Source organism: Chinchilla lanigera, unplaced genomic scaffold, assembly GCF_000276665.1.
Source record: "Chinchilla lanigera isolate Chin_1 unplaced genomic scaffold, ChiLan1.0 scaffold00051, whole genome shotgun sequence".
Lineage (NCBI taxonomy): Eukaryota > Metazoa > Chordata > Mammalia > Rodentia > Chinchillidae > Chinchilla > Chinchilla lanigera.
This window is the reverse complement of record NW_004955452.1, coordinates 10,077,119-10,104,886: the sequence shown is the minus strand read 5'-3', so window position 1 is coordinate 10,104,886 and position 27,768 is coordinate 10,077,119. Positions and strand designations below refer to the sequence as shown.

Genomic DNA, 27,768 nt, shown 5'->3' with positions numbered 1-27,768 from the left:
CTGTATACTGACCACAGCCCTTCCCCCACCCCGAGCAGTGTCCCTCAGAGACCTCCAAGGCCCGCCGGGACACCCAGAGTAATGAGCTCATCGAGATCAATCCTCAGACGGAGGGCAAGGTCTACACGCGCTGCTTTTGCTTGGAGGAGCCTCAGAACAGCAAGGTAGGCAGGCAGGCCAGGCACAAGAGAGACTGTTCCTCCCTGACCTGACTGAGATCTGCCACCAGGTTCAGCTGGCCATGTGCCCAGGGAAGGAAGGGCCCTGAATGCCCCATTCATTTGCATCCTACCCCCTAAGACTCAGGGAGGCAGAGAGATAGCCCCCAGGACCCTGTGGCATTGAGAGTTATGCCCATCTGGCTCTGGCACTGCCCCACAGATGCCACCCAAACCTTTGTTATAAGAACAGCATCGGGCTTGCAGCAAAGGCAGCTTCTTCTGGCAGGGATGCCTGGGGTAGGGGCCTGGTGGCACTGTGTTCCCCCGGGCTCACTCACTTGCCCAGCACCATGGCCAGCTGCCCTGTCCTGTCCTGGGTTCTTTGGAGGTGCAGGGAAACCCAGCTCCTCCCTTAGCCCCATGCCCTGGCTGGGAGCCTCCCTGCCCGCGGGCACCATGCCCAGCCTCTGGCTGCAGGAACACAGGATCTCATTGATTCACAGCCTTATTTTCTCCGACATCACATGGGAAGGAGGAAGAAAAGGGTGCCTCTGGGGTTGGCCTAGGGGCCTGAGTAGGCCTCTAATGCCCTGGGAGGTAACACATGCCAGGCTGAGGGGACACCTGGGTCCACATGTGCCCTACCTTGGTGCCCCTTTCCAGCATGGGCCCCAGAACAGCCCCTTCTCTGTGTTTCCTTTTGCTCTGCGTGCCAGGTGGATGCGAAGCTGATGGGAAGAACCAGACAGAATGCAGAAAGGGGAGCAAAGGTAGAGACGGTGGGGGGAGGAGGAGGAGCTTGTGGTACCCTCCACCTGCCCTGTACGCCCTCCATAAGCCCTTTGGAGAAGGCGCTCCACTCCCACTCTCTTCCTGCCTGGACAGAGCTCAGCTGCATGATGCCAGCTCTGAGAAGGAAAGACAGACAGACAGGGTGGGACAGACACAGGACCTGGCACTTTCTAGGGCTGATGCCTGTGAGCCCATGCCTGCTGACTCTTGGGCAGGCGTTTTGGTTGCTGCTTTGCTTGATCCACGAGTTCCCTACTCACTCCCATGCTCCCTTTCTCCAGGCCCTTCGGGAGTCAACAACGGACGAGGTGAGCCCCAGCCTGGGCTGGCCAAGGAGTCAGCGTGAGCACTTTGTACAAGACTGTGGTTAATAGGTCCTGAGCATGGGGGTGATAGATGACTACACAGCTCCCAGCATACCTTGGGGGCCTGACACTGGGCCCCATCTGCCCACTGCCTTTTCCTGGGTTGTGGGGTGGTAGCCCTGGAGGATGCTTTTACTAAATTGGCAACCAGTGGCCATGGGCATCATGGGAGAGCGCAGGCCTTGGCCTTGGAACTCCTAAATCTGGACTTTTACTCTGCCTTGAATGCTGTGTGACCTGGGACCCACTAGTATTCCTCTCTGGGCTTCAGTTTCCTCCCCTAGAAAATGGCTGTGGGTGTGAGTCAATGTGGAGTTGGGGGTGAGGCTTATTTTCTAGGGTTCCTATCTTAATGCTTTTCTGCAGTCACACCCAGGACATGTGTGACCCTCTCTGGCTTGGGCGTGTGTGTGTGTGTGTGTGTGTATGTGTATGTGTTGGGCAGGGGTGAGGGTGGAAGGCTGACTCCAGGGCTCAGAAGTGACCCTTGTTCTTCTCTCTCAGTGCCCACCCTGTGTCCATGGCGCCCAGGAAAGCAATGTGAGTGAATGGAGGGTGTGCGGGGCGGGGCGGGTGAGGGTAGGAGCGCATGTTGCCTGGAGTTGGCTGGGCAGCTTCCTGGTTGAGGACAAGGGGGTCTTTGTGCACTCTCGCACCCCGCTCTGCCCGGCTCCCAGAGCGGTGCTTGACCCCACCCCCACCCCCGCCAGCCAGGGCTGCACAGACGATGCCTCCTGGCCTGTGAGGGGGCAAAGGATGGGGTGGAAGGGGCGTGGCACGGTGGCCATCCTGTGGTGTCAGGACTTTGGTTACTGATCCCAGCTCTGTACTCTCTACACGATCTCAGGTCTGCTATGCTTGGAAGGTTTCACATGGCACCTGCCAGGCAGAGATGGGGAATGGCTGGCGCAAGGTTACCCAGCTCACAAAGCCACACACTACCTCAGAGCAGAGCAGAATCCCCTCTTCCCTCTCAGTAGCTGGCCCTGCTCCCACCCCCCCTGGGGGTCTGGAAGGACAAGGGAGAGGGGTGCGGGGTGAGCCCAGCTGATACCCAGCTGTGCCTCTTCTGTGGGCAGCGTGAGTCACTGCTCTCCCACGGCCTGATGCTCTGAGTTGGCAGGCCACGCTGGTCCACGGAGTGCAAGCCCAGCTGCCCTCACCTCCATGCCCCCTGACTGTGGGGGACATCAGGAAGTAGCCCTTCTGCGGCCTGTCCCCCTTTAGAACCAGTCCCCCACCAAATCTGGGAAGGCTGATGGTCCCCAGAGATGCCAGTGTTACCATGGCAACCAAACAGCCACGTTATCTTAGCAACTGGAGGTGGGGCTGGCCAAAGCCAGGCAGGTTAGAGAAAGTACGCTAGACCCCTCTGCGGGCTTTACAGCCTTAGGATATAGAGTCAGTGTGCTGGTTGGCCTGGGAAACAGAGCAGGTGGCAGGCTGTTGGCCCTGCGACCATGCTGTGTGACCTTGGATGAAATGCCCTCTCTGAGCCCCTGATTTCCTGTCTCTTTTTGAGGTATGATGCATTCTCCTCTGTCCCCTCAGGTCACACTTGCTCCTTCTGGCTCTAAGGTGAGGTCTTCACAGGAAACAGGATACTCCTGCCCTCTTTGCTGCCTCCAGCCCATCCTGTACCATGTGGCTCTGTGATTGTGTGTCTCTATCTGGACGACCTGAGTCTGTGCGAGTGAGGAGTGATTAAGGGTGTGTGTGCTGGAGAGGACAGAGGCTCTGTGTATACAAAGATGTCAAGAACTGCCCTTTTCTAAGGCCTTGCTGTGCACCAGACTCTGGGCATATCTTTTACCTCCCTGCTCCCCCTCAATATTCATCCTGTGGGGAAACTGAGGCCCTACTGTGCCCACATGGGAGTGTCAAACTGACTGTGTGGGTATGGCTGTGTACATCCCTGGGATTTGCGTGAGTGTGACCCATGGCTGAGGGCTGAGCCCGTATCCCTCCGAGCCTAACAGGGCCGCAGAGCTTGTGTGCAGTGGAGGAGGCAGCACACACAGATTCCAGCTGTGTTCGCATGCTCACGAGTTTGCAGAATGACTCTCAGAGCCACCGTCAGGGAGTGCTGACTGCGTGTCAGCCTCTGTGCCAGTACCTTGCCTAGAGCATCCCGTTTCTTGCTTACTACAAACCCTCGAAGCAGGGGTTGACACGAGCCCCACTTTACTGATGAGGAACCTGAGGCTCCGAGAGAAGCCATGACTTGCCCTATGCCACATGGTAGCAAGTACAAAATCGAACTCAGGCCATCTGATACTCAGCCATCATGGGTTTCTGCCACCCTGCATATGCCGCTGCACACGTGTTCCTTGTCCCTCTGAATGTGCTGTGTGTGAGCTGGGGTGCATGTGTATGGGTGTGGGGGAAGAGATACCCTGTGCATGAGACCGAGTCTGCCAAATGTAGCCTTTCGGGGTGGGAGGGACGTGTGGATGGCGTGTATGGAATCCATATGCTGTGTGTGGTGGGGGTTGGGGTGGAGCCTGTGTTTACGGATGTGTGTGTGTGCGTGTGTGTGAGTGCTCACGCATTTGTGTGGTGGATGAGTAGAGGAGAACGGGTGGGGGGGCACTTCCTAGAGGCTCTCGTAGGCCCCCTCTGATCCCAGCTACAGTTCTGGTTTCACCCACAGGGAGAGACAGGTGAACGGGGCCTGCCTGGTCCATCAGGCCCCAAGGGAGAGAAGGGAGCACGGGTGAGTCTCCAGCCATCCCCACGGCAGGGCTGTCCTGCCTGAGCCCCGGGAGTGGGCTGGGGTGTAGTTGCGTGCTGTCATCTCAGGGGAAAGCCTGGCCCAAACGGGGGGTGAGGATGGGGTCCTTCTAGGGGTTACTGTGTGGAAGCCTCTGGTTTCTAGGGACACCTGGGCCTTTCTTCCTCACAAGAGGTATAAGGTGACTTCCCCAGGAGGCCACAGCCTGATCCCTGATTCCTGTTCCGTACCCCCAGGGCAATGACTGTGTTCGAATCTCTCCGGATGCTCCGCTTCAGGTAAGGCCCAGAGGTGAGGCCTGCTTCAGAACCAAGGTGGGGCCAGCCCCAGTGGACCCCGCTGGGTGTCCCTGGGCCCCCCTCAATACCTTGTCTCCCTGCTCAGTGTGCAGAAGGCCCAAAGGGGGAGAAGGGGGCGTCAGGAGCCTCGGTGAGTATGGAGCTGGGGTTGGGGGGATGTGACCCAGGCTCATTGTTCCTTCCTCATCCCCTCTTTTGTGTCCCTTCTCATGTTAGGGACCACCGGGACCCCCAGGCACAGGAGGCCAGAAGGTATCAGGCCAGGATTTGGAGGGATGGGTGCCAGGGTGGTCGGCAGGCTTGGGGAGAGGGTGTCCAAAGTCCTCCTACAGGATGGCATCAGTGGGCACAGTTGGCAGGACCTTCTCCCACTCCTCCCAGTCATCCTGCCTTGTCCAAACACCCACCGCCCTTAGAAGAAAAAGCCACACCCTCCTAGAGTGAGTGGCCTGGCTGACTGGAAGTTCCTTCTGCTGTCCGGCCTCCTGTGGAAGCCATTCCATTTCAGGGGAGGCGGAGACCAATGATCTAGGAAGCGGTTGCCCCTCTCCTAGCTCTAGAAAACCTGCCTGGGTTCTTCTAGTCCATTCCCACAACCTGAGTGACTCTGCCTCTTCCATCCCCAGGGCCAGAAAGGCGAGAGGGGCGATGGAGGAATCAAGGGCTTGCCTGGAAGGCCAGGCCGAGACGTACGGTGCTTGGGACCCCGAACCCCCACTGCCCTGTGGGGTGGGATGCTTGATAGGCCAGGATTTAGCCAAGCGATCAATTGAACCCCCACTCCTTTGCTCAGACAGGACAACGGGGCAAACAGACCGGAGGGGTCCTGCCCCAGAGCACACAGCAAGGGGCGGGGCTAGAAAAGGAACTCAACCCAGGTCTCTTGGCTTCTCCTCAGATGCCCTGATGGGGACATTTGATAGCTTTGGGAAACTGGGGTGGAGTCTGGTTTTAAGTAGGGGCAGTGAGGATAGGACATGTGTGAACTTATTTACTTGGCCCATCAAGGGAGGAGCCAAGGCCCTGGCTGTCCCTATACCTGCCCCCTTCCCTGCAGGGCCGGCCAGGAGAGATCTGTGTGATTGGACCCAAAGGGCAAAAAGTGAGTTGTGGGGCTGGGGGCTGGGGGTTGGTGAGGCTGAAGTGGCAGCTTTCTCACACCCATTTCTGTCTGTGTCAGGGAGACCCGGGCTTCGTTGGCCCTGAAGGGCTGGCAGGAGAGCCTGGGCCTCCTGGCCTCCCTGGTCCCCCTGGGATAGGACTGCCTGGGATCCCTGTGAGTACCCTCTTTGTCCTTTTTTGAGACCTTTCTCCTGCCCTGCCCTACATTGCCCTGCCCCACCCCCCCGGGGGGGGGAGGTCCTGGGTGGAAGAGGCTAGGGAAAAAGATCTCACCATGCTCAACTTCTGTCCACCCTGTTTCTGCCCTCAGGGGGAGCCAGGTGGCCCGCCAGGCCCCAAGGGAGACAAGGTAAGCAAAAGCAGGGATGAACCAGGGGCCTGAGTAAGCTCGCTGCTGAGGGCTTGTGCAGCAAGGCTGTCCCAGACAGGACGCCGGGGGCTTGGCTCAGGCAGGCCTACAGTGGGGAGTGCCCCCACCCCAGAGCTCGTGGAGGTGGGGCCTTGGCCTTGGTAAGCAGAAAGTCCTGCAAATGTCCACCTGCTGCTCTGCTTCCTCTGAGGTTCCTCGGGTTACTTCTATCTCTGTTGCACAGGATGGGAAGGGACACAGAAGGGACTTATTTTCTCTTGGACCAGACAGGGAGAAGGATGGGCAACAGGCATGGAGGGTTTAACCAAGCCAGTGGACAAGGCAGAGCTGGCAGAGGGCAACCTGCCATTCACAAAGAGGCTGGATGGAGAAGGGGAGAATGGGCTAGAATCTGGTGGGCAGCAGCCTCCACCCTTTAACCTTTCTTTTCACTGCAGGGAAGCTCCGGGGTGCCAGGCAAGGAAGGCCCTGGTGGGAAGCCTGTGAGTGGCCCCAGCTGAGGGACAGGGGCGTTGGGCACCATACCTGGGGCTTCTCTTCCAAGGCCTCATGTGGCACTCATGCTCCCTGCTTCTTCTCCAACAGGGGAAGCCAGGAGTGCCAGGGGTGAAGGGAGAGAAGGTGAGTCCCAGGACTGGTTGTCTAGGTTGGGATGAGAGTGGGCATCCCTCTCTGCAGATGACACTGGGCGTCAGGCTGTGGACCTGGGCCGAGGGTACAGGACCTTTTTCAGGTGACCCCTGCCCTTTCTTTATTCTCCTGTGGTGTGTGTGTGTGTTTAGTAAGAGAGAGCCTGGCTTGGGGCCAGCTGGGCTCAGATCCTGCCTCGGCCACCCACGTGGTTTATGAATGTAGCAGGTCGCTTAACTTCTCGCTTTGCCCAAATTTCCACATCTGTGATGGGGCACATTCATTTCCTGTGGCTGGCTGCGAGGCTGTCGTCATGTGATATCCAGGAATCCTGTTAAATGAATGAGTCAGTTGGGCAGGGAACCCTGCAGTGCTCTGCTGTCCACTTTGATGTTGGGGACAGGACACCCAGTGGCTAGAGCTGATATGGGGAGGAGGCTCCTGGCCTCCCCCAGGGTCTGAGCTCTGCCCTGTCCTTTCATGATCTCCCCTGTCTGCTAGGGTGACCCCTGTGAAGTGTGCCCAACACTACCTGATGGGTTCCAGAACTTTGTGGGGCTCCCTGGAAAGCCAGGGCCCAAGGGGGAACCAGGGGATCCTGCACCAGCCAGGGTAAGTATACATGTGGCCACTGGCAGATACTCTATGCCCTCCACCCCCTACCCCTGCCCCCACAACACACACCTTGATCATAGAGAGCAATGGAGCAGAGGGGCTGGGTGCTTCTCCTGACCACAGAGAGATGCTGGGCAGAGAATATATACAGATGGTTAAGGGGCCTGAACCATAGAGCTTAGGGCTAGGCTAGAGTGTCACCCCTCATCTCCATGGCAACCTTCTAGGACTCTCCAAGGGACATTAGGATGCCTTTTGGGCAAGCTGAGGTAGAGCCATCCCTTATTGTGAATGGAGCTGTGCTCTAGAGTTGGGTATTGGCTGGAGGTGAAGGAAGGGAATGTGAAGCAGGGCTGGGTTGGAATCTGGGCCTGGACTCCCCACTCTCTTACAGACACTCTCTTTTAGGATGCCCTGGGAAGTGCTGGACAAAAAGGTGACCGGGTAGGTATAGGAACTTCCCCCTGGGGTAGGTTAGCTGGCCTCATTTCCTTCACTTGTTCCATGGGCGGATGAAACCTGCCTCTGGAGTACAGGCACCATGGGACCCTGGGTGTTTGGTGTATCACATAACTGTCCTTATATATGGCCAGAGTGTTTGAGGTGCCTGAGCTTGCCCAGTCACAGCCTACAAACCATTTCTTCCCTGCAGGGAGATCCTGGCATACAAGGCATCAAAGGAGAGAAGGTGAGGGAACTGTGGTGCCCTGTTGCCCCCCTCTCCCTCCCTGAGGGCCTTTCTGATCCCCTCTCTTCCTCGCCCAGGGAGAGCCCTGCTCATCCTGCAGCCTAGTTGCGGAAGCCCAGTATCTTGGGCCCTCTATGGGGGCTAAAGGAGATGTGGGTTCCTCTGGCTCCGATTTGCCTGGCATTCTGGTGAGTAGCCTACCCTTGCCCAGCTGTTCCCTGCTCTGTCTCTGTGGTACCCAGCAGCTTCCTCTTAGTACCTGAGAGTGCCACCTTCCTGACAGAAATAACTGTCCAGTTACCTTCAGAATATGGATTTGTAATTCCCATCATTCCTTTCTCTTTCCAGTGGGACACTGGGAGCTTGGAGGGGTGGTAGTGGAGAGGTGCTGTGACTCCATTTTCGTTATTTTTCAGGAGAAAGCTGGGGCTCCAGGGCCAAGAGGGCTGAAAGGAGAGAAGGTGAGATATGGGCTAAGTGTCAAGGACCCCAGAGATTCTTCGCAAGGAGGCAAGGAAGGGGTGGCTTTGAGCGGGAACCAGGGAAGAGATTAAACTGTAAATTCACAGTGAAATGGGCTCATTGTTGTTTTGCAAATTGGAGTTCAAGAATTTATTTCCAAGAGCTTTTACATTTTCTAAAAACATTCCTCAGTGTTGTATTTTTAATTTAATGATAATCTAAAACCACTAACTTATAGTAAAATAATTTTTAATAGTTCTTTTCTGCTAATTACATGCTGGGCACCGTTCCGAGTCTTGCCCATACATTAATTTATTTTATCCTCCCAAAACTGCAGGGGGTAAGTATTCGATTATTCCCATTTTATGGATGGGAAAGGCACAGAAAGATTTAGTAAACTACCCGAAGCCACATGAGTATTTGGAGGCAGAACTGGGATTTGAGCCCAGGAAATCTGGCTTCAGAGTCTGTAATCTGCGCTACTCACCCAGGGCACTCAATTCCAGTCCCCGTGTTGACATTTGTATTTATGATTGCATTAGAGACAAATGACAGCATTGAACCTCTAATCGAGTGTTCCTCAAATGCAGGGTTCTGTGGGCCTACAAGTGCTAACGTGTGAGAAACACTGAGATGCATGCTCAGAGTTGATTCCAACAGGCGAACCATACTTGCTACTTCTCAAACGAAGCTTTTGCACTCCCACACCTGCTTCTCCTGGTCTTTTCCATCACAACTAAGGATAGATAACCAGGTCCCCAAGCTCCAAGCCTGGTGTCCTGCATGGCTGCACAGCATCATCCCTTCCATCCACCCCAGCAGCAGGTCCTGACAGTTCTGCCAGTGACAGCTCTCGATTCCCTGAGCTCGACCTCCACGCTCCCACCATTCCCGCTGCTGCCATCTTACTCTGGGTCCCCATCGTCTCTCACCTGGATGGAAGCAGCCTCCTCCAACCTGCCCGTGGCCACTGCAGCCCTTCAGCACCCCGTTTACCATCCTATAGCTAATGCGGCTTTGTAAAAAGAGCTCCAGTTACTTGATTTCCCTGCTTACAGTCCTCCTGGGACTTCACCTTGTACCACAGTTCTCTCAGGCCTCATCCCCCATTTGATTGTATGTTCTCTGCTTGTCCCTTAGGGTAATTTCGGGGAGGCAGGGCCAGCCGGCAGCCCGGTAAGGAGACTTTGGTTGGCAGCAAGTCAGGGGAGGAAAAGTGGGAGGTGCTGTCCACTTCAGGGGAGCTGATAGGCCTGGGCCGTGGCTGATGTTGGGTGTCATGCATGGCTTCTTCTTACGCAGGGACCACCAGGACCAGTTGGACCCACAGGCACTAAAGGGGAAAAAGTGAGTCTGCATGCCCCGCATACAGCTTTCTCTGCTTCAGACCCTCAGGCGCCCTCCCTCCCTATAGGGTAAAGTCTGACTTTTAGCTTGCTGTCCAGACCCTTTGACTTGGCCCTTGCCTTTGTTTCTCCTTTGTGCTCCCACAATCTTTCCAGAGATACCCCTGGCCCAGCAGAAGTGCTGTGGCACATCCAGCTGTGCTCCTCAGCCTCAGATCCCAAGCCCAGCCCTAGAGTCAGGGCTTAGGGACACCTAACTCAGCATTTTTGCTTGGCAGGGAGAGCCCTGCGAGCCATGCTCAGCCCTGTCTACGCCTCAAGCTGGGAGTGACCATGTGGTGCGCTTGCCTGGCCGGCCTGGAGAGAAGGGGGAGCCTGGGGCTCCAGGCTTTGGGCTGCCAGGAGAGCAGGTGAGTCTCTGGGGCTTCTGGAAGTAGACATGAGCAGGGCTTGAGAGGAGAGGGGTCCCGCCTGTGCCTCTCCACTCCCTGGGTAGTGGGAGTGTGTGCAGGGGTCAGCAGTGCCTCTGTCTCCAGTTGAAGGCACGCAGATGAGCCTCTGTCCTTTATCCTGGGACCTGGAGAGCAGAAGGAGCAGAAGGCAGAAGGGGCACTGATCTCAAACCAGACAGACCTGGATTCCAAACCCAGCTGTGCCTTTTACTAGATTTTCAACTCGAGCAAGTCACTTTTGTCTTCTGTGCCTGGCGTTTTACCCATAGGGTTGTGGCAAAGCTGAGTGGCACACACATGATCTCAGAGAAATGACAGTTGTGACTATGGATGTTATTGTTACCACTTTGGTAGTAACAGCGAACACCAACCTGCGGTGTGCCACAGTGTGTCACATGCTGCTCCACACACATCAGCACGTCTAAACTCGCAGGGACCCTGTGGGGCAGAAGCCTATACTATTTAATTGCCCCCATTTGTAGAATGAGGACGCTGAAGCTTGGGGGTGGATGGGGTGACTCGTCCAGGTCACAGAGGCAGGCAGTCTGGCTCAAGTCCCTTTTCTTCACCTAGGGGAGGTGATCACAAGGCGGAGATTATCTGCTTTGTTTTCTGGGTGTTCTGGGATCTAACACAGTGCTGGACGCTCAGGGGTGCGGGCATGTTTTTTCCTCAGGGCAAGGCTGGAGAGCGTGGATTGAAGGGGCAGAAGGTGAGAGAACCTGGTGGGCATAAGGGTGGGTGGGCACCAGCTCCTCTCAGATGCCCTCCTTGCCTCCTCCTCCTGATTGTTTTGTGCCCACTCTCCATTCCCTCCCCAGCCCCCTGCCCCACGCTGGGAAAGTTGTGAGTGTCTGAGGGCCCCCAGGGGCAACCTGCCTCTAGCTGGGCCAGCCCTATCCTTCCTGAACCGTACTTTTCACAGGGTGAGGCTGGGAATCCCGGAGACCCTGGAAGGCCGGGCAGCACCGGGCGGCCAGGGCTGTCGGGAGAGCCTGGAGTGCGAGGCCCCGTGGGACCAAAAGGAGACAAGGTCAGGGGCCTGTTTGTTGCATGGGTGGAAAGAAATCAGGTGGTGAGCAGGTGAGGGGAAGGATTGCAGGGGCAACCGTGGCCACCAAAGGAGGTCAGAATCGCTAGGTGAAGGCTTGGAGCCCTTCAGTGCACCTTATTTTCCAGGCTGAGGTGAGGGCAGTGGAAGGGCAGAGCTTGCAGGGGTCACAAGGACTCCTTTTGCAGTTCCTCCTGGCCTGAGTGCCAGCTCTGGCTCACCAGCTCCTTCCTTACTTTCCCTCTCTGACCAGGGTGATGCCTGTACTGCCTGCTCCAGCCTGCAGGGGGCAGTGACGGACATGACCGGACTGCCTGGGAAGCCTGGCCCTAGAGGAGAGCGGGGCCCAGAAGGCGTGGGCCGGCCAGGTAAAGCGGTGAGTTCCAGCTGCCTGCCCTCTGATCCTTTCCTGCCTGCGCTTTGCCTTCTCTTCCCGTGCCGCTGTCCCCTGTGGAACTCTTGGGCCTTCTTGTGCTCCTAGGGCAAGCCCGGTCTACCAGGAGTTCAAGGGCCTCCAGGACTGAAGGGTACACAGGTATGGATCCGTATGGGGACATGGCTGCAGCACTGTGTGGGTGACGGGAGAGCCCGCGGGTCTGAGGGCCTTGGCGTGGAATTGGAGGTAGGCCCAGGGTGGGGAGAAGATGGAGGCAGAAATGGTTAAGGAGATGGGTGAAGGGTGAGGTGCAGATCTTGACTGCGATTGTCCTGCCTCTTCAGGGAGAACCAGGGCCTCCAGGAGTGGCAGCACAGGGGCCCCAGGTGAGTCTCCAGTCTCACCTTTGTCTTCCTGCTCTTTCCCAGCGCTTCCGTTAGCCAGTCTACTCCCACCGGCTCCCTAAATCACAGAGCTCTGCCTGCCCCCAGATACTCATGGGCGCAGCTCTAGGGCTGGGGCAGGCAGCAGCCCTGCCTGCTGTGTTCTACTGGGGACTTGGCTTTGCCTCCTCCCTGCCTCTTAGGGTCTCTTTGAGGTGCTCCCCTGAATTTGGGATGGCAGGTGCCCCCCTCAGGTCTACAATGGGGCACAGACAGGGGAGCAGGTTATCTTGGGCTGCTATGCCCCAGTCTGCCCTTCCTGATTTGCAGGGGGAGCCTGGAGCCCAGGGTCTGCCTGGCATTCAGGTACGTCTGCCTTGGGCCTAGAGGAGGCTGGCAGGGGTAGGGTCACTCTGGGATAAAGCGAACTGTGTTTCCCTCTGCAGGGACTTCCAGGATCTCGGGGACCACCCGGCCCCGCTGGAGAAAAGGGTGCCCAGGTAAGCTGCTGTGTCTTGGGGTACTGGGCCTTCAGGGGTTTTGAGTGCCCTGGCATCAGGCACAGGGAATGTGGGCCTGAGTGATGTCTGTCAGAGGGCTGGCTGAGACCAGGTCTGCCACATCGCACCTGCTGCGCTGTGCCAGCTTCAAATCCTGCTCCTGTAACCTTTGTGCCTTGCTTTCCCAGGGACCTCCAGGGACAAAAGGAGCAGCTGGACTAGTAGGACCTCCCGGTGCTAGCATCTCTGGGCCTCCGGTAAGCGTCCTGTCCGTGTGCCATGCTGCGGATGTTCCTGGGGCCAAGACGCTGCTGCTGGGAAGAGGGCAAGGGGCTGACCCTGCCCATCCCAGGCACGGGCGGGGAGAAGCCTGAGCTGACCAGCACTTTCGGGGACAGTCCTTGAATAATACCGATAGTGATCACTGCCATTGTTTTCTTCTCTGTTCTTCCTTTAAAATATTTTTATTTTAATTAACGTGATAATTGTATATATTCATGAGATACAGTGTGGTATTTCAGTACATATATACAATGTATATATTAGCTTATCCATCTCATTATCATTTTTTATGTTTGGAACCTTCATCTCCTCTTCTAATTTTTTTTTTTTTCTTCTTGTGGTTCTGGGGCTGGAACTCAGGACCTCCAGATGCTTGGCAAATGCTCCCCCACTGAGTTATAATCCCCGGCCCTCTACTTCTTCTCAAATGTGTAATAATAGGTCATTATAAACTCTAGCCTGTCTATTGTGCCATAGAGAGCACTAGAAAACGTTCCTCCGATCTAACTGTGTTCGGGCACCTGTTATCCAGTCTCCCTCCGTCTCTCCCTCTCGCCCTCCCAGCCTCTAGGAATCACCATTCTACTCTTTTCTACTTTGAAGTTGACTTTTTTAGCTCCTGCAGGAGACAGAATGTGCTCACTACCATTATTTGAGCAGTAGCCACGCTGAGGCCCTGTACTGAGCTCTGAACACCCAGAAATTCACCTCCATCTCACAGAGCCTTGTAAGGGAGCCACTGTTATTGTCCTATTCCTTAAATAAGGAAATTGAAGGCCAGGGAGGCTGGGGAGGGGCCAGGAACTCAAGGCCCTGTCTATTGGGCTCAAAGCCGCCTACTTCATACCCTGGAGTCTCCGGGCACTTTCTGACCAGTGCTGGCCACTGCGGTGATCGCCGAGGAGGGAAAGGTTCTGTTCTGTGCTGCCCAGGACAATGATTCCCATGTTTAAAAGACGTGTCTATTGAACAAATTGCATAGATTAAGTAATAATAAGAGCATTTTCTCATTTGGATCATGAAAAACCTGTCTAATAGTCAGTTTCTACTCCACATGAACCCACTGGAATTTTGCAAGATGGTATAATTTTAGCCCAAATCAAAGGCATGCCACATTTCAGCCAGCCTGTGCCATGCTGCGTCGTGGGCAAATGTATAATTTTTCTTGAGCTTTTGGTAATGTTGAAAATAGCCCAGTGAACTGTATCTTTTTCTGTCTTTGTGGATCCCTAGAAAAATTCCTGTACCAGTTTGTGAATCACCAGCAAATGCTTCCCATGGGTGCACTGGAGCCCGGGGTGCGTGGGGCAGGGACTTGTTCGGGCCTGTGGAAGCTGTCTGCATGGCCCCCACTGGGAGCCCAGGGTAGAGGCAGAGAAGGCGTCCTGATCCCAGGGGAGCTTCAAGGCCCAGATATGAAGGTCCCCCAGAAGGGCAGCTATGGGGACACCAGTTTTGCAGCCAGGCTGGCCTCTCTGGCCTTTGCTCAAGTCTCCGTCCCTCCCCGAAGCCCTCTCCAGGCCTCCCCTCAAGCTGAGATCCATCTGCAAGGCTCCCCAGGCCCACTCCACGCTAACTGTGTAGCCTTAGGCAAGTGACAGTGACTCGGAGTCTCCAGTTTCTTACTGATAAAACCGGGGATGAAATTCCTTTCTCCTCACTCAGTCACCAGAGTTAGCTTTTGTGGTACAGAAAGTGCATATCTAGCACTAAAGGGGGACTAGACGGGGGAGCAGCTTTGGGCCAGACCAGCCTGGGTGCAGTTGTGCTGACAATGGAACTTCTTCAAGCCTCAGTTTCCTCACTTGTAAGACAGAACAATAGGGTCCCAGAGGGCTGGGCATGGGGGGTTCCATTTCCCCTTCTCTGACGGCTCTTGGTTTTGTCTCTGGCTCCCAAAGTACACAGGAAGTGCCAGTCCTCCTCCTCCTTTCTCTTTTTGCCATAGAACGTGGGTGCCCGGGAGCCTGGCGCTGCTGCTGTTTGTCCTATCACCCTTCTCCGAGGTAGGCTGGATGAGCGTCTGTCTGGTCTTGCCCACTGACTTTGGCTCTCTCCCTTCAGGGCCGCGATGGACAGCCAGGAGAGACTGGGCCTCCAGGAGCCAAAGGGATGCCGGTGAGTATGGTGCCCAGACAGCAGGATGCTAGGCTGGCCCTGCCTCTGAACCCCTCCCTACTCACCACCCTGTATGCTTTCCCCACAGGGCGAAAAGGGATCTCAAGGAGAGAAGGTAAGTCCCAAGGACCTGTGGTCGCTCCTCCAGGGGAATCAGCAGCCCCTATATCCCCACCACCCATGGGATCCTGTGCACACAGTAGCCGCCCTAGGCTGGAGGATGGGGCTCAAGGAGACAGCCCAGTGTCCTTGCCACTCACCAGTTCCCGGATTCCAGGGGCCCAGATGCCCCGCAGCAGGATCATAGGAGACCAGAGAACTCTGGGACCCCCTTGGAGGCAGCTGCATTGTCACGTGGGGGCTGGGTCGAGGATGGGACAGGAAGAAAGTTAGGAAGGAGTGGTAGCGAGGAGACAGAGAAGTGAGGGACAGGGACAGAAGAGCGTGGAAGCCAGGCAGGGCCCAGGGAGCAGGGCTGCAGCTGGGGGAGCTGTCACTGTACTGGAGGGTCACAGCAGAAAATGATATAAGTAAATGACAGTCACAGCAGCAGCCATCCTTGTTGGCTCAATACCATGTGGCAGGATTCTGGTACAAGTTAATACATTGCATCTGCACCGTAGTCTGTGCAGTTGGAATTTTTACCCCCATTTTACGGATGAGGAGGCTGAGTCCACCGCTTGCCCAAGGGCACAACTATAAGAGACAGAGCCTGGACTTTAGCCCTGGCCTGTCCTTCTCCAGAGCCCATGCTGCTTCCCACCATCAGTTTCCCAAGGCCCCTCTGTCCCTACCACATCTAACAAAGGTTTGTATCTTTCCAGGGAGACCCAGGGGAGTGCTCCTGCCCCTCTCGGGGAGACCCCGTCTTCTCTGGCATGCCGGTAAGTGGTGCTGAGAACCTTTTTTGCCGGGCAGAGGCCTGGCTGCCAGCCTCACCTGGTGCCCAGCGTGCGAGGGTCCTGCGGGGCTTTGCGCCCCAGCCAGCTGCCTCCCCACACAGCCCTGCGCTTGGTGTGGACGTTGCCTATAACCTCTCCCCTTCTTTTGCTACCCCCACTCCCACCCAGGGTGCTCCTGGACTTTGGATGGGCAGCTCCTGGCAGCCGGGCCCGCAGGTGTGTGTCGCTTGTCTCCTCTGCCTCTTCTTGTCTGCCAGCACCCTGCGGCTTGCCCACCCTCCGCTCTGCTGCCCCCAGCAATGGGGCAGAGCTCTCCACAGATGCTGAGTCTGTCTTCTCCTCCTCAGGGTCCCCCAGGTGTTCCTGGACCACCGGGGCCCCCCGGAGTGCCTGGGCTGCAGGTAAAGGGGAAGAAGAAAAAGAGTCCGGGTGGCAGGGCTCACGCAGTCACACAGCGGCTGCCCTGTGCTGGAGCCTGGGCACACTGCGGCCCTGCCCCAGCCACCAGCAGGTCTCACTCCTATGTGCCCCTGCTTTCCAGGGTGCATGGAGGGTTGTGGACCCTGGGGCCAGGGTGGGCACTCCCAGCCCTTTTTCTTTTTTTTTCCTTTCTTTTCTGGGGGGGAGGAAGGTTGGGGGACTGGAGACTGAACCCAGCCAGGGCCTTCACACTAGGCTACATCCCAGATCCTTTTTATTTCTTTAATTGTGAAATGGTCTCGCTGAGTTGCTGAGACTGCCGGCACTTTTCCAAGGCGTACCCTGTTGTGTGATAGTGGCAGGCGCCTCACCAGTGGGTGCCAAGCTCAGGCCTTGGTCAGCCATCAAGAGCCCAGAATCTGGGTAAGATCGAAGTCCCTTACACGGGTGTAGAGCTCCCCATTTTGGAGCAGCATTTGGCATCCATTCATTCACTCATTCAACACATATTTTTGCATGTTTACTGTTTTCCAGGCATTGTTTTAGGTACTGGGACACAGCAGTGGGCAAAAATGAAAATCTCCTCTCTTCTTGGAACTTGCTTCCTAGCAGGAGAGACAGACAATAAGCAAATAAATAAAATATCGTATGTTAGAAAGTGGTATGCACTAACGAGAAAGATAAATTGGGGTGTGGATAGAAGCTGGAGGAGGGTGAGAAACACATTTGTGAAAAGTGCTAAAAAGAAGGTGGTGTCTGAATAAAAACATAAAGGAAATGCGAATGAGTCTGTGGAGGCGAGCACTCCTGGTTGGGAAAATGCAGGTGCAAAGGCCCAGGGGTGGGAATGCAACTGACCTGTTTAGCCAATAGCAAGGTGGCCCTAGATAGCAAAGGAAGAGCATTAGGTGTCGAGATCTGTATGGCATTTTTTATTTCTGCAGTACTAGTAATTGAGCCCAAAGAGCACTGAGCTACATCCCTAACCCTTTGAACTTTTATCATGAGACAGGATCTTGCTAAGTTACCCAGATTAAACTTGTAATCCTCCTGCCTCAGCCTCCCGAGTTGCAGGGATAACAGGCATTCACCACCTGTGTGGCATTTGGCTTAGGGTGTGCATTTCAGAGCCAGGCAGCCTGAAATTGCATCTCAGCTTTGCTGTGAGCTCGCTGTGTGATACTGGGCAAGATACTTAACTTCTCTGAAGCGGGATAATTATAGCACCTACCTTTTAGGGTTTTTTATAAGTATTTTAAAAAGTTAACGCATGTGAAGTGTAGAGAACCATTCCCGGCACCTCATAAATACTCAGGAGGCATTAGCTGTTGTTACTACAGTGATGACTACTATTATTATTTTATATTCATTCTCTCATTCACTGGGGCTTTATACCAAGTCTGAAAGGAAGGTGGTGTATCCCTAAATCACAGCCGGGCAGGCTGAAGCTTGGAGAGGTAAAGTATCTCATCCAAGGTCACCCTGCCAGGAATTGGCAGCCCTGGACTGGGGCTTCCCTGTGCAGAGCACTTCCTGCTTCACCCGCCGCCTTTCAGCACAGCTCCCCGGTGGTTTGCATTTGGCAGACCCCTATTTGCTGAAAGTGTCCAAGCTTCCACGCGAGGCCAGGACACAGTGATCTGTCTGCAGGGGCCTTGAGTTTGCTGGGAGAGGCCGAAAGTCATTTCAAAGTGACCCATTAACCAGTGAGAACCGATGTAGTGCAAACCCCACCCAGCCACGGCAGGAGACCCAGACAGGAAGGCGTGGCTGCTGATTCCCATCCTAGGCTCCAGAGTCCTTGCTTGGTGCCAGTGCCTGAAACCAAACCCAGGTTGCCGATAACAGGCCCTTGCCCCATGCCAGGTGGGGTGCAGCAGGGCCTTGCAGCAACTCTGTGTGGGTACAGAAACATCTCAGGACCTCACAGCACTCACTTTCTGCATAGTTTCGCTGCCTGATTGTCATGTTTCATCCTGATCCATTATCCAGATGAGGAAACCGAGGCACAGAAGGTTAAGAAATGTAGCTTTTAGGTAGTGGAGCTTAAATGTCAACTCGGGGAGCACACTTCACCTCTTCACTTCTACATATAGAACAACACATGGGACATTTAGTTCCGGGAGGGCAGGAAAAGAATCCCAGTCTCAGTCTTGAGCTAGCAGTAAAGAGTGGAGGAGGGAGTGAATACTGATGACAATGACAGTAATAAACATGTTCAAGGCTTGTGCTAAACCCTGACGCACTGGGCTGGATGCTACAGGGGCTTGGTGGAGGCTGACTCAGGTTGGACCCAGGCCTGGCAGGGCGTGCCCTGGCTAGGGAGGGCTGCTGGGGGCAGGCGATGTGTTCCACTGCTGGGAGCTAGGACTTGAAGGGAAGCCAGATCTCAGAGTGGGCCAAGGAAATCCTGCGCAGGGAGGAGTAGGCTGAGCAGTGGAGCGTACGCTCAACACATATTTAACGCATACCTCCTCCATGTCGGGCACCGGGGATTCAAAGCAGAACCTACTCCCTGCCTCCGTGGAGTATTTAATATGCAAATGTGCATGGTGAATCCGCAGGCAGAACCATGGAGCTGGATGGCACACATTTCGTATGAGCATCCCGGGAGCTGGATGGCACACATTTCGTATGAGCATCCCGGGTGTCCCGGGCTCTGTACTAAGCTCCTTTCAGCCATTGCCTCCTTAGAAGCCTCACTACGAACACGCCCTGGTCCCTGTTTTACAGATAAAGAAACTGAGACACAGGATTTGCCCCCTACACACACCAATAAGCTGCCAAAGGTCATGTGGGTAGTCGGAATTTGCGCCTGGATGTGTCCAACCAGCAAGCATCCCGCCTTCTAGGGATGTCTTTCCAGGGCTGATACTGATGCAGGGAAGAGGGGGATGGAAGTTAGTGCACCCCACTCTGAATCTCAGCTCTGTACTTTGCTCAACGTGTGACCTTTGGCAAATTATTTACCCTCCCTCAGTTCTTTTTTTTTTTTTTTTTTGGTACCGGGAATTGAACTCAGGACCTTGCCCTTGCCAGGCAAGTGCTTATGCCACAGCGCTAAATCCCTGGCCCCATTATTTTGTTTTTAAAATGGAAATAAAATGCTTAGTTCACAGCTGGGTGTGGTGCCACACACCTGTAATCTCAGACACTGTGGAGGCTGAGGCAGGAGGATTGCAAGTTTGAAGCCAGCCTGGGCAACTTAGTGAAACTCTGTCTCAAAATAAAATTTTAAAAGGCTGGGGCTGTAGCTCAGAGGTAGAGTACTTGCCTATTATGTGTAAGGTCCTGGGTGTAATCCCCAGCACACATACACAAAAATGCCCAGTTCACCAAGATTATTGTGATGATTAAAATGAGAACATGAGGAAAAACTACCTAAGATAGAAACAGTGGTTACTATACGGTAGACTCTGCCCAAGTCTGCCCTTCTCCTGCCTCATGGGCGAAACACTCCTGTGGGATTGGTCACCCCTCTGGGCCTTCTCGGTTTCCCCCCAGAACTGTCTGGAAGCTTCTGAGCTACAGAATAGATGGCAGTCTGGTGCTGGCCCGGGCTCTTGCTCTGCAGGATGAGGGGAAGAGGCAGCAGTGGCAAGGCGGGAGCAGGGAGGCTGGAGGGTGAGCGAGAGGGCTCTGCTCACGTGTGTCTCCTCTTGGCTGCAGGGATTGCCTGGAGTTGACGGTCTGCCAGGACAGCCTGGGCTCACTGCGGAAGTGGTAGGTACCAGCCAACACTCACAGTCCGCCTCCCCCTGCCCCTGTCCGTCCCCTTTAGCTGTGTGTGGGGTCCCTGTTCTCTCCTGCTCTGATGCTAGAGAAGGCCAGATGGCCTGATGCTCTCCAAGGCTGTTCCTGATCCCACAAGCCCCCCTCCCTTTCCCCTCACTGCTGGGGCCCACACCTCTGTCTCTTGCAGGGCTCCCTACCCATCGAGCGGCAGCTTCTCAAGGTAAGAGGGCTTGGGGAGGTGCTTGGAGCTGGTGGGGTTTTCTCCTAAGGGCATCTTCCTAGTAAGTACTCAGCTGTGGGCCCCTCATGGAGAGCAACAGATTGAGCTCACTGGTTCCCTGTTGGTAGGGAATGTGCCTTCCAAGCATCTGTCTAAGAGGGCCTGGTTTGTAACAGATCCCCAGGCAACATGTGCTGAATGAGTGCTTAAAGCAATCCTGTGAAGTTTCCCCCTCTCCTGGCACTGGTTAGTCGGTGTCCTGGACATCCCACTACCCCGTGGGCCTTTGGCCTGCCCCCTCTCTGAACTGCAGCGATCTCCAGAAGCAGCAGGAGAAGAGGTCAGGTCAGCCTCCTGGCAGCAGCCATGTGCTGAATCCAAGTGGGGCTGTGGCACTAAGATCCCTGGCTCTTCTCTCCCAGACTGGGTCCCCCCAAGTCCTGCCCCTGGGCAGCAATTGTGTGACTCCAAACCCAGGATTTGACATTGCTTCTTGTAACATTTCACTTGCTGGCTTCCTAATCAAGTGCTCCGCAAAGGCCCCCCAGGGGAGCTGAGTGTACCCTTAGACCGTCAGACGGCAGCCTCAGGGGCACCGTCCAGAGTCCCATTCCCAGCCACACCCACAGCCCGGCGGAAGCACTGGCGTGGACAGGCAGAGCCAGCCCAGCTCCCACTGACCTAGACAAGTCACATCACCACTTTTGAGCGTCAGCTTTCTCATCTCCGCAGTGCCTGTGAGATAACCTGCCTCCGAGCCCTGATGATTGAACGTGATAATGCACAGAGGCCTATTATGATGCCCGGCCTCATGGGGGCTGCACAAATGATTTCCGTTATCTTTGGGCCTCACAGTATTAGGGAAGGGGAGACCCTGGGCTCCCACCTGGGGCCCCTGGATACCACGGCCTGCCATAAACAAATTCCAGAGCCCACAGTCCTCAGAAATCACGGGCTGGTTTTCTTGAGGGGGTTGAGTTTAGAAAATACTGGTATCTTCCATAACATTCTCAGCGAATGGGAGCCAAAGAAGGGGGAAGCCCTCGGGTAAGAGGCCTGTCAGGAAGACTGTTCGGGCTCGGGGACCTGGGGAGCCTGTGACAGTCACGCTGCTCTGGCAGTGGTGGCGAGGCCCAGCCCAGAGGGTGTCCTCGAAGGGCCCAGCTCCTCCAGCAACTGTGTCCCCGGCTCCCTTGGGCCGCAGTGCTGCTTCCAAGACAGCCTCTGCCGCCTCGCTCCTGGTGGCTTGTCCTCACAGCGGGTGCAGGTTGCAAGAACAGCCGGGACAGATGGTCCCTCTGCGGGCCCCTCCACCTCCTCCCACACGCCTGTCTGGAAAGTGCTCTGGCTTGGCCCCACCAGAGCTTCTTCCTGGAGGGAGCTCAAAAGCCAAATGTTGGAACTGGGTCCCCTGAGGATGGAGCAAAGCTGCCGCAGGGATGTGGCTGGGAGCGGGGCGCACTTCTGGGCAGGGTGCCCCGGAATCCTGCTGGGTTGGGCTTTCCCCGTTGGGCCCCTCCTGGCCAGCTCTGACCCAGATCCCAATGGTCTCCCCGTTCCCTCCCCAGAGTATCTGTGGGGACTGTGTCCAGGGCCAGACCAGCATTCCATTGTCCCCCCTGGAACAGGGAGCGAAGGAAGACCAGGCCATATCTGGAGTGCCAGGCCTCGACAACTGTGCTGGGGTAGGGACTGGGTTGGGGCACCCGGGGGGGGGGGCTGGGGCTCCCAGCCTGCCTCTTCTGACCTGGCCACCTTGTCCTCTGCAGTGCTTCTCCCAGCGGGAGCGCCCGAGAGCGGAGGAGGCCAGGGTGAGCGAGCCCTCTCCTTACCTGCTGTCCTTCTGCCTAATCTTGGAAAGAGGCCCTGTTTGCTCACTGTCACACCTCTGTCCCCACTCCAGGGAGACAACAACGAGAAAGATTTTGACTGTGCTGACAGCCCCGGCCTGCCTGGTCCTCCAGGGCTGCCAGGCCAGAGAGGAGAAGAGGTAAGACGAGGGATGGGGACCCCATCTGGCAGGAACAAGGTTCCCTCAAGGCCTGGAGATCTTCCAGGATCCCCCAAGGCCTCATGAGGCTCAGGGCCCCTCAGTGCCTGACCTCCCCTGGTTCCCTGGCACACTGGCTCCTTGCTGCCTCCTCTGCCTGCAGTCCCCTTCTCAGGGCCCATTCCTGCCTGCTTCTGTGATAAGGTCACATGTCACCTTACCAGTGAGACCTTCCCGGACACCCTCTCTAAAATGGAACCCTCAGCTGGGTGTGGTGATGCATGCCTGTGATCCCAGCACTCTAAGAGGCTGAGACAGGAGGATCACAACTTCAAATCCTGCCTGGGCAAGTTAGGGAGACCCTGTCTCCAAAGATAGAAACCTCCCATCAATTCCAGAACCCTTGGGTCCCTAGCCTGCGTCATACTCATAACTATAAACATGCTGAGTATTTACTTCCTTCAGGAACATTCCACAGGTATCGACTCGGCACCGACTAAATGCCAGCCCTGTTCTATTTGCTACTGTTCACCTTGCCTCTAGGATCTAAGTGCACTACAAGGCAGGGATTTATATAGCTTTATTTATAGCTGTGTTTCTATCCCCTGGACCAGTGCCCAGTACATAATAACTGCTCAATAAATGTTGGATGACTGAATGAACCAAATGAAAGTCCATTTTAGCATCCACTAAGTGGTCCTGCTTTGCCACTAGCCACCTTCTGTTGCATTTGGCCCTGTTGTTACCGGGGCTCTGTGGGGCCCCAACTTCCTCATCCATTTCCCTTGGCTTCCTTTGCAGGGCCCACCTGGCATGAGGGGCTCCCCGGGCCCTCCAGGCCCTATTGTAAGTACCACAGGTTTCCTCCTTGCTTGAGAAGCTTTCAAAAGGGTTCTAATGCTCAGACTCCATTTTGCTGCTTTGTCCCCAAGAAGCTGGGCAGGGCGGGAGGAGAGAACATCCACTGCCCTCCTCTTTCCCCATGAGAGCATCTGTGGGGACTGCGGTGTCCCGGCCCCAGGTCCCCTGGAACTGCCCTGTTCTGCCTGCATGCCTGCATCCCCCGCTTGGGACAGGCCCTCCGGGCACATCTTTGCCTCCACCTCCTTGCCGAGTTTGTTTTACACATGAGCCCAGATTGCCTAGGCAGCCAGGGAAGTGTGCGGCCCTCTGGCCAGATCTCTTCATGCCCTGACCAGGGGCCGAGGGCTGTGATGGAGCTGGGACCACTTCTGGGGCAAGACTACAAAGACCAGAGCAGAGCGGGGCATCCACCCTGGAGTTCTCTGTGGTGTTCGTAAAACAGGAAAAGAGGAGGGAACAGAAGGTGGGAAGGACTGGCCATGTGTGCTTCGGAGGAAAATGTCTGGTGGGAGCCCTTTTGGAGCCCAGAAGCCATCACCAGGAGGATGCGTGCAGCCCAGGTCGCTGGGAGGATGGCAGTACCACAAGGAGCGGGCGCCACTCCAGCAAGGGCATTCAGTAGACTCTGGAAGACTGGGGATGGGTTTTTGACTCTGAGGCTGTCTGCATCTCTGCTGATGGAGGAGCCATTCTTCCAGCTGCCAAGGGGACGGGCGGTTTTGTTCCGGGCCAGAGAGGTCAACCAGTCTCTTTTTCAGCTGCCTTGAAACACTCCCAAGACCTCCCCTCCCCCAGGGCTCCCAGTCCCAGACCGTGCTCCCCAGGCCCCAGGGGAACTGTGCTTGTGAGATGTGACCTGCCTGTTTCTCCCACCAGGGCCCCCCAGGTTTTCCTGGTGCTGTTGGCTCCCCCGGATTGCCCGTAAGAACCTAGCGCTGCTGACTTCCCCTCCCCCGCCAGCAAGGTCTCTGTGGCTTTTGCGTGTCTCCCCCCCTCGCCCCCCGTGGCGCCTTCACACCCCTCCTCCGTGTTCGTTGTCCCCTTCAGGCACGGTAGCTAACGACACAGGTTCCCTGAGGTCCCAGTAGCTCGGACACCCTCCCAGCTTCCCTTCTCCCCTCGCACCCCTCTCCTGCTCTCCCTTCCTGTCTTCACTCTCACCTCTTTCTGTTCCCAAGCTCCTGCCCTCGCCCCGTCCCACACCACTCCCTGTAAGTCCACCCGGTCTGGACTATTTACCTTCTCATTTTAATTTGGTGCTTCCCAGAGCCTCTGCGTTCCTCCCTTCTCACTCCTGCCCCCTGCTTCTCACCACCTGCCTGTGGACTGAAGATTTGCTGAAAGTAGTTCTTGGGGCCTTGCCAGGCACCTGGCCCCTAGCCCGGCAGAGATGCCAGAGCGTCAGGGCTTCATATTGCAGGCTGGCCCGGGGTTGCTGCCCTGCTGCTTAGCAGCGTGGTCCAGAGGCACCTCGGGGTTTGCAGGCAGCCCTGCCTGCCTCTTCCCCCCATCCCAGAGGAAGCCCTCAGCTCTCTGCTCTTCCTCCCTGCTCCTCCTCCTTGCTCCTTGGCTCCAGTCCCAGCTTGCTCCAAGGCTGGCCATGGGATACCAGCTAGTTGGGCTTCTGGGTGTTTTGGGGCCTTGCCCCACTGTGGCCCGTGTCTTGGCCTGCTCCTCCTGCCAGGTGTCGTTAATTGCTCTGCCTTCGTCATCGTCACAGCTGTGTTTAAGTCATCCCCATCCTCACTGGCGCTCCCGCCCGGGTCACGGAAGCTAACCTCCTGTGTGTCAGACTCACTTTCCAGGGGCTTGGCTCCTCTCCTCCCGGGTCTGGCGATGGAGACTCATGGAGCGCGGCCCCTCCTTCTCACAGTCCCATCTGTCCCCACGTCCTCATCTCTGGCCGGGCCTTGTCTGTTTTTGCTTGCTTGGGTGAAGGGGCCATCTGTCCGTCTAGCCATCTGTCTCGTGTCATGAAAAGTTTGGGCGCCGTTTCTTGGGGGCAAAAGGAGAAGGGGGCGGAAGAGGTGTTCTTCATGGTGCGACGAGTCTACAAGGCCGGGGTGAGGAGGGAGGGGCGGGGCTCCAGCTTTGATGGCAAGGGATGTCCCCTCCATGTCACTAAGTGACAGGGATCGCTCCCGAGGGAGCCCTCTTGTGTCTCTCCCTCCATTCCTAAAAGGAGGTGATCTAGGGCTTGGGTGGGACTTGGACAGGTAAGTGTCGGGCATCTGGTGATATGCTTTGGTGGGGAGCATCCGTCTGGGGACACTCCTTGTGACAGTCACCCCTCTGAAGGAGTATACATCTTATTTGTACCCTCCCAGTGGTGCACCCGACTTCTACCAGGTATCATACCGGTGACAGTCACCTAAGGGGCATCCTCTATGAGCCACCCTGTGGGGGCATATCTCTATAGCTACCTTGAGGGGTTATGCTCATGAAAGGCTCCCCTGGGGGGGGGGTCCACCTTACTGTCATCTTCCAGAGCATACCCCGTACAGTCACCTTGCTGGGGCCACTAGAGGCCTCCACCTTTGCCTAGAATGAGCGGGACGAGGGGCAGGGGAGTCGGGCTGTGTGCAGTTTGCCTTCCTCTGCAGTTTCTCATGGTTCTTCTTTCCAAGGGCCTTCAAGGAGAGCGAGGCCTCAGGGGCCTGACAGGGGACAAAGGGGAACCGGTAAGAGATGGTAGGGGCTGGAGAAGGATGGGGAGCCCTGGGGAGGCAGGTTGGGCTCTGAGGGGTGGCACTGAGTGAGTAGAAGGTGGGAAGTGGGTGTTTTTGTTGTGACACTCTTGGCCCCTCAGCCCTAACGCCCTTGGTACGGGAGACTTCATACCTCTCAGCCTCAAAGAAGCCTGATCTCCATGTGAGGACATAGCCTTGTCCCCTGTCCCCCTCCTGTCTCCACACACTCTGGGCCTTCTGAGCTTACGGCTCAGCTCCCAGGGTTTTGGGCAGCCTGGGTCTTGCCACCCAGCCCTGGTCTCAGGTGGTGCTCACGCTGAGGAACCTGGGGCATGGGGAAATGGCCCAAGGGTACTGTCCTGGGGTGGGTAGGCACTTGCTAATCAGCAGCTGCAGATATTGCGACTTAGGCCATTTGCCCAGGGAAGGGGGAATATAAATACCGAGGTACTGACCTATCATGTCTGCCTTTCTTCATAGGGTCCTCCCGGACAGCCTGGTTACCCAGGTGCCATGGGCCCCCCAGGACTGCCTGTGAGTAAGGGGACCCTGGCTCTGGGGTTCTTAGAGGCTTGGGGTGATGGACAAGCATCCCTCAGCAGGTTCCTCCTCCAGGCAGACTCCACCCTAGTGTGGGCCCCTCAGGCAGGGTTTGGCCCTGCCGCTGCCTCAGGGCCAGACGCCCAGGGCACACCGTGAGCCCCAGATATGGCAGGGACTGTCTCCTCGGTGGGGGTGGGGGTTTGGAGAGTGACCCCTGGAAAGTACTGCTCTCGTGGAGAGTTGGGGGGGGTAGGATGTGTCCCCGCTTTCCACTGAGGTTCCCAGGGGCTGGTGGGAGGCCATAAGGGCACTACCTCTCCTCCCTGGCTGTCTTCCCTGGTGCCCTGGGCCTCTGGAGGCCAGTCTGGGTGCCAGCTGCAGTCTCCACCCCTCGCATTAGCACCAGCCAGGCAGGCCATGAGGCTAATTTTGCCGCGCTCTCTCCCTCTCTCTCTGCGATTGTCAGGGCATCAAGGGGGAGCGAGGCTATGCCGGGCCGGCAGGAGAGAAGGGGGAGCCGGTGAGTCCAGTCGCAGCTCTCAGCTCGCGGGGGTGGGAGGGAAAGCTTCAAAGGGAGCCTCCGACAGCCACCAGGAGATTTTCATAGCAGCCTATGAGGAGGAGCCGTGACCCCTCCGCCCCTGCCCCCGAGTCGCTCCAGCTGTGTCTCAGCGTCTCAGCGCGGGCTGTTGGCTGCGGGGGCGGAGGCTGCGAGGAGAATCCCAGCAGGTCTCACGCAGACGGGCTGCTGGGGAAGGGCCTCGTCAGCTGGCAGAGCTCTTCCTTCTGCTGCCAAGGCAGCCTGGCCAGGGCTGGCCTAGAGAGTGCCAGGGCCTGGGCCACTGCCCCCAGCACAACCACCCTTCCCAGAAGCCCCACGCTGCGTGCTGGACCTGGGGGCCGCTATCGCGTGAGGACCAGAGGCACGGCCAGTTAGTGAGCTAACAGCGGGGCTTGGCCAGAGCCCAAGTCCGCCTGGTGACAAATCTCAGATCTAGGAGCAGAGCCTCTCTGGGGCCAGAGCCTTACCTTTCCTCCTCACGAATTTCCCCAAGGCCTCAATGGGACTCAGCAAACTGCCACACTTTTATCATATAACAAAGGCATCTCATGGCCTGCTGGGTGTCAAGCTCCCTTGGGAGGATCCTGCCAAGAGTCAGGCAGACAACTATGATGCACAAACAGTCACACAGAAACGATGAGAGATAACAGCAAGGGGGCACCCAGGGCAGGGGAAAGGGCTGGAGTCACGTGGAGACGGAGGACAGGGCCAGGGAGGTCCTCAGAGGGGGTGGCATTTGAACAGAGATCTGAATGGAGGGAGGAGGGAGTTGTTTGTACCGAGGAATTCCCCAAGGGAGAGGCCACAGGTGGGGCACTGCAGGCACAGCTGAGGCCATCTAATGACTCAGTGAGGCTCCAGGAGACCTGGAAGGGTAAGGAATATGGGCTTTTGGGGCTGGGGATTTAGCTCAGCGGCAAAAGCGCCTGCCTGGCAAGCGCAAGGTCGTGAGTTCGGTTCCCGGTACCGGAGAAAAACCAAAACAAACAAACAAACAAAAAAAGAATAGTTAAAAAACTCACTTAGCATGAGCCCCAGATACAGTACAATTTTTAAATGTATAGTCCTCATGTTATACATTAGATCTCTACCCATT

General features: G+C 56.3%; 1 protein-coding gene across 4 annotated transcripts in view; it reads left to right on the top strand.

Moving 5' to 3' along the window:
• Positions 1 to 27,768, top strand: part of Col16a1 (collagen, type XVI, alpha 1) — a 49,370-nt gene that overhangs the window by 6,892 nt on the left and 14,710 nt on the right. The window contains exons 8-53 of one of the 4 annotated variants that reach the window (XM_013519638.1): positions 39 to 164; positions 878 to 931; positions 1,235 to 1,261; positions 1,823 to 1,858; positions 2,870 to 2,896; positions 3,972 to 4,034; positions 4,289 to 4,330; positions 4,437 to 4,481; positions 4,568 to 4,603; positions 4,978 to 5,040; positions 5,409 to 5,453; positions 5,532 to 5,627; positions 5,784 to 5,822; positions 6,281 to 6,325; positions 6,429 to 6,464; positions 6,975 to 7,085; positions 7,497 to 7,532; positions 7,741 to 7,776; positions 7,854 to 7,964; positions 8,193 to 8,237; positions 9,379 to 9,414; positions 9,541 to 9,585; positions 9,863 to 9,994; positions 10,713 to 10,748; positions 10,962 to 11,069; positions 11,341 to 11,463; positions 11,569 to 11,622; positions 11,808 to 11,849; positions 12,177 to 12,212; positions 12,293 to 12,346; positions 12,535 to 12,603; positions 14,693 to 14,746; positions 14,835 to 14,861; positions 15,571 to 15,630; positions 15,817 to 15,864; positions 15,996 to 16,049; positions 19,738 to 19,791; positions 19,991 to 20,023; positions 21,592 to 21,708; positions 21,793 to 21,834; positions 21,927 to 22,013; positions 22,815 to 22,859; positions 23,754 to 23,798; positions 25,505 to 25,558; positions 26,048 to 26,101; positions 26,577 to 26,630. In XM_013519638.1, the coding sequence (XP_013375092.1) occupies positions 39 to 164; positions 878 to 931; positions 1,235 to 1,261; positions 1,823 to 1,858; positions 2,870 to 2,896; positions 3,972 to 4,034; positions 4,289 to 4,330; positions 4,437 to 4,481; positions 4,568 to 4,603; positions 4,978 to 5,040; positions 5,409 to 5,453; positions 5,532 to 5,627; positions 5,784 to 5,822; positions 6,281 to 6,325; positions 6,429 to 6,464; positions 6,975 to 7,085; positions 7,497 to 7,532; positions 7,741 to 7,776; positions 7,854 to 7,964; positions 8,193 to 8,237; positions 9,379 to 9,414; positions 9,541 to 9,585; positions 9,863 to 9,994; positions 10,713 to 10,748; positions 10,962 to 11,069; positions 11,341 to 11,463; positions 11,569 to 11,622; positions 11,808 to 11,849; positions 12,177 to 12,212; positions 12,293 to 12,346; positions 12,535 to 12,603; positions 14,693 to 14,746; positions 14,835 to 14,861; positions 15,571 to 15,630; positions 15,817 to 15,864; positions 15,996 to 16,049; positions 19,738 to 19,791; positions 19,991 to 20,023; positions 21,592 to 21,708; positions 21,793 to 21,834; positions 21,927 to 22,013; positions 22,815 to 22,859; positions 23,754 to 23,798; positions 25,505 to 25,558; positions 26,048 to 26,101; positions 26,577 to 26,630 (2,682 nt within the window). The remainder of the gene's footprint in view (positions 1 to 38; positions 165 to 877; positions 932 to 1,234; positions 1,262 to 1,822; positions 1,859 to 2,869; positions 2,897 to 3,971; positions 4,035 to 4,288; positions 4,331 to 4,436; positions 4,482 to 4,567; positions 4,604 to 4,977; positions 5,041 to 5,408; positions 5,454 to 5,531; positions 5,628 to 5,783; positions 5,823 to 6,280; positions 6,326 to 6,428; positions 6,465 to 6,974; positions 7,086 to 7,496; positions 7,533 to 7,740; positions 7,777 to 7,853; positions 7,965 to 8,192; positions 8,238 to 9,378; positions 9,415 to 9,540; positions 9,586 to 9,862; positions 9,995 to 10,712; positions 10,749 to 10,961; positions 11,070 to 11,340; positions 11,464 to 11,568; positions 11,623 to 11,807; positions 11,850 to 12,176; positions 12,213 to 12,292; positions 12,347 to 12,534; positions 12,604 to 14,692; positions 14,747 to 14,834; positions 14,862 to 15,570; positions 15,631 to 15,816; positions 15,865 to 15,995; positions 16,050 to 19,737; positions 19,792 to 19,990; positions 20,024 to 21,591; positions 21,709 to 21,792; positions 21,835 to 21,926; positions 22,014 to 22,814; positions 22,860 to 23,753; positions 23,799 to 25,504; positions 25,559 to 26,047; positions 26,102 to 26,576; positions 26,631 to 27,768) is intronic. The other 3 variants (XM_013519641.1, XM_013519640.1, XM_013519639.1) reach the window with 3 other exon arrangements.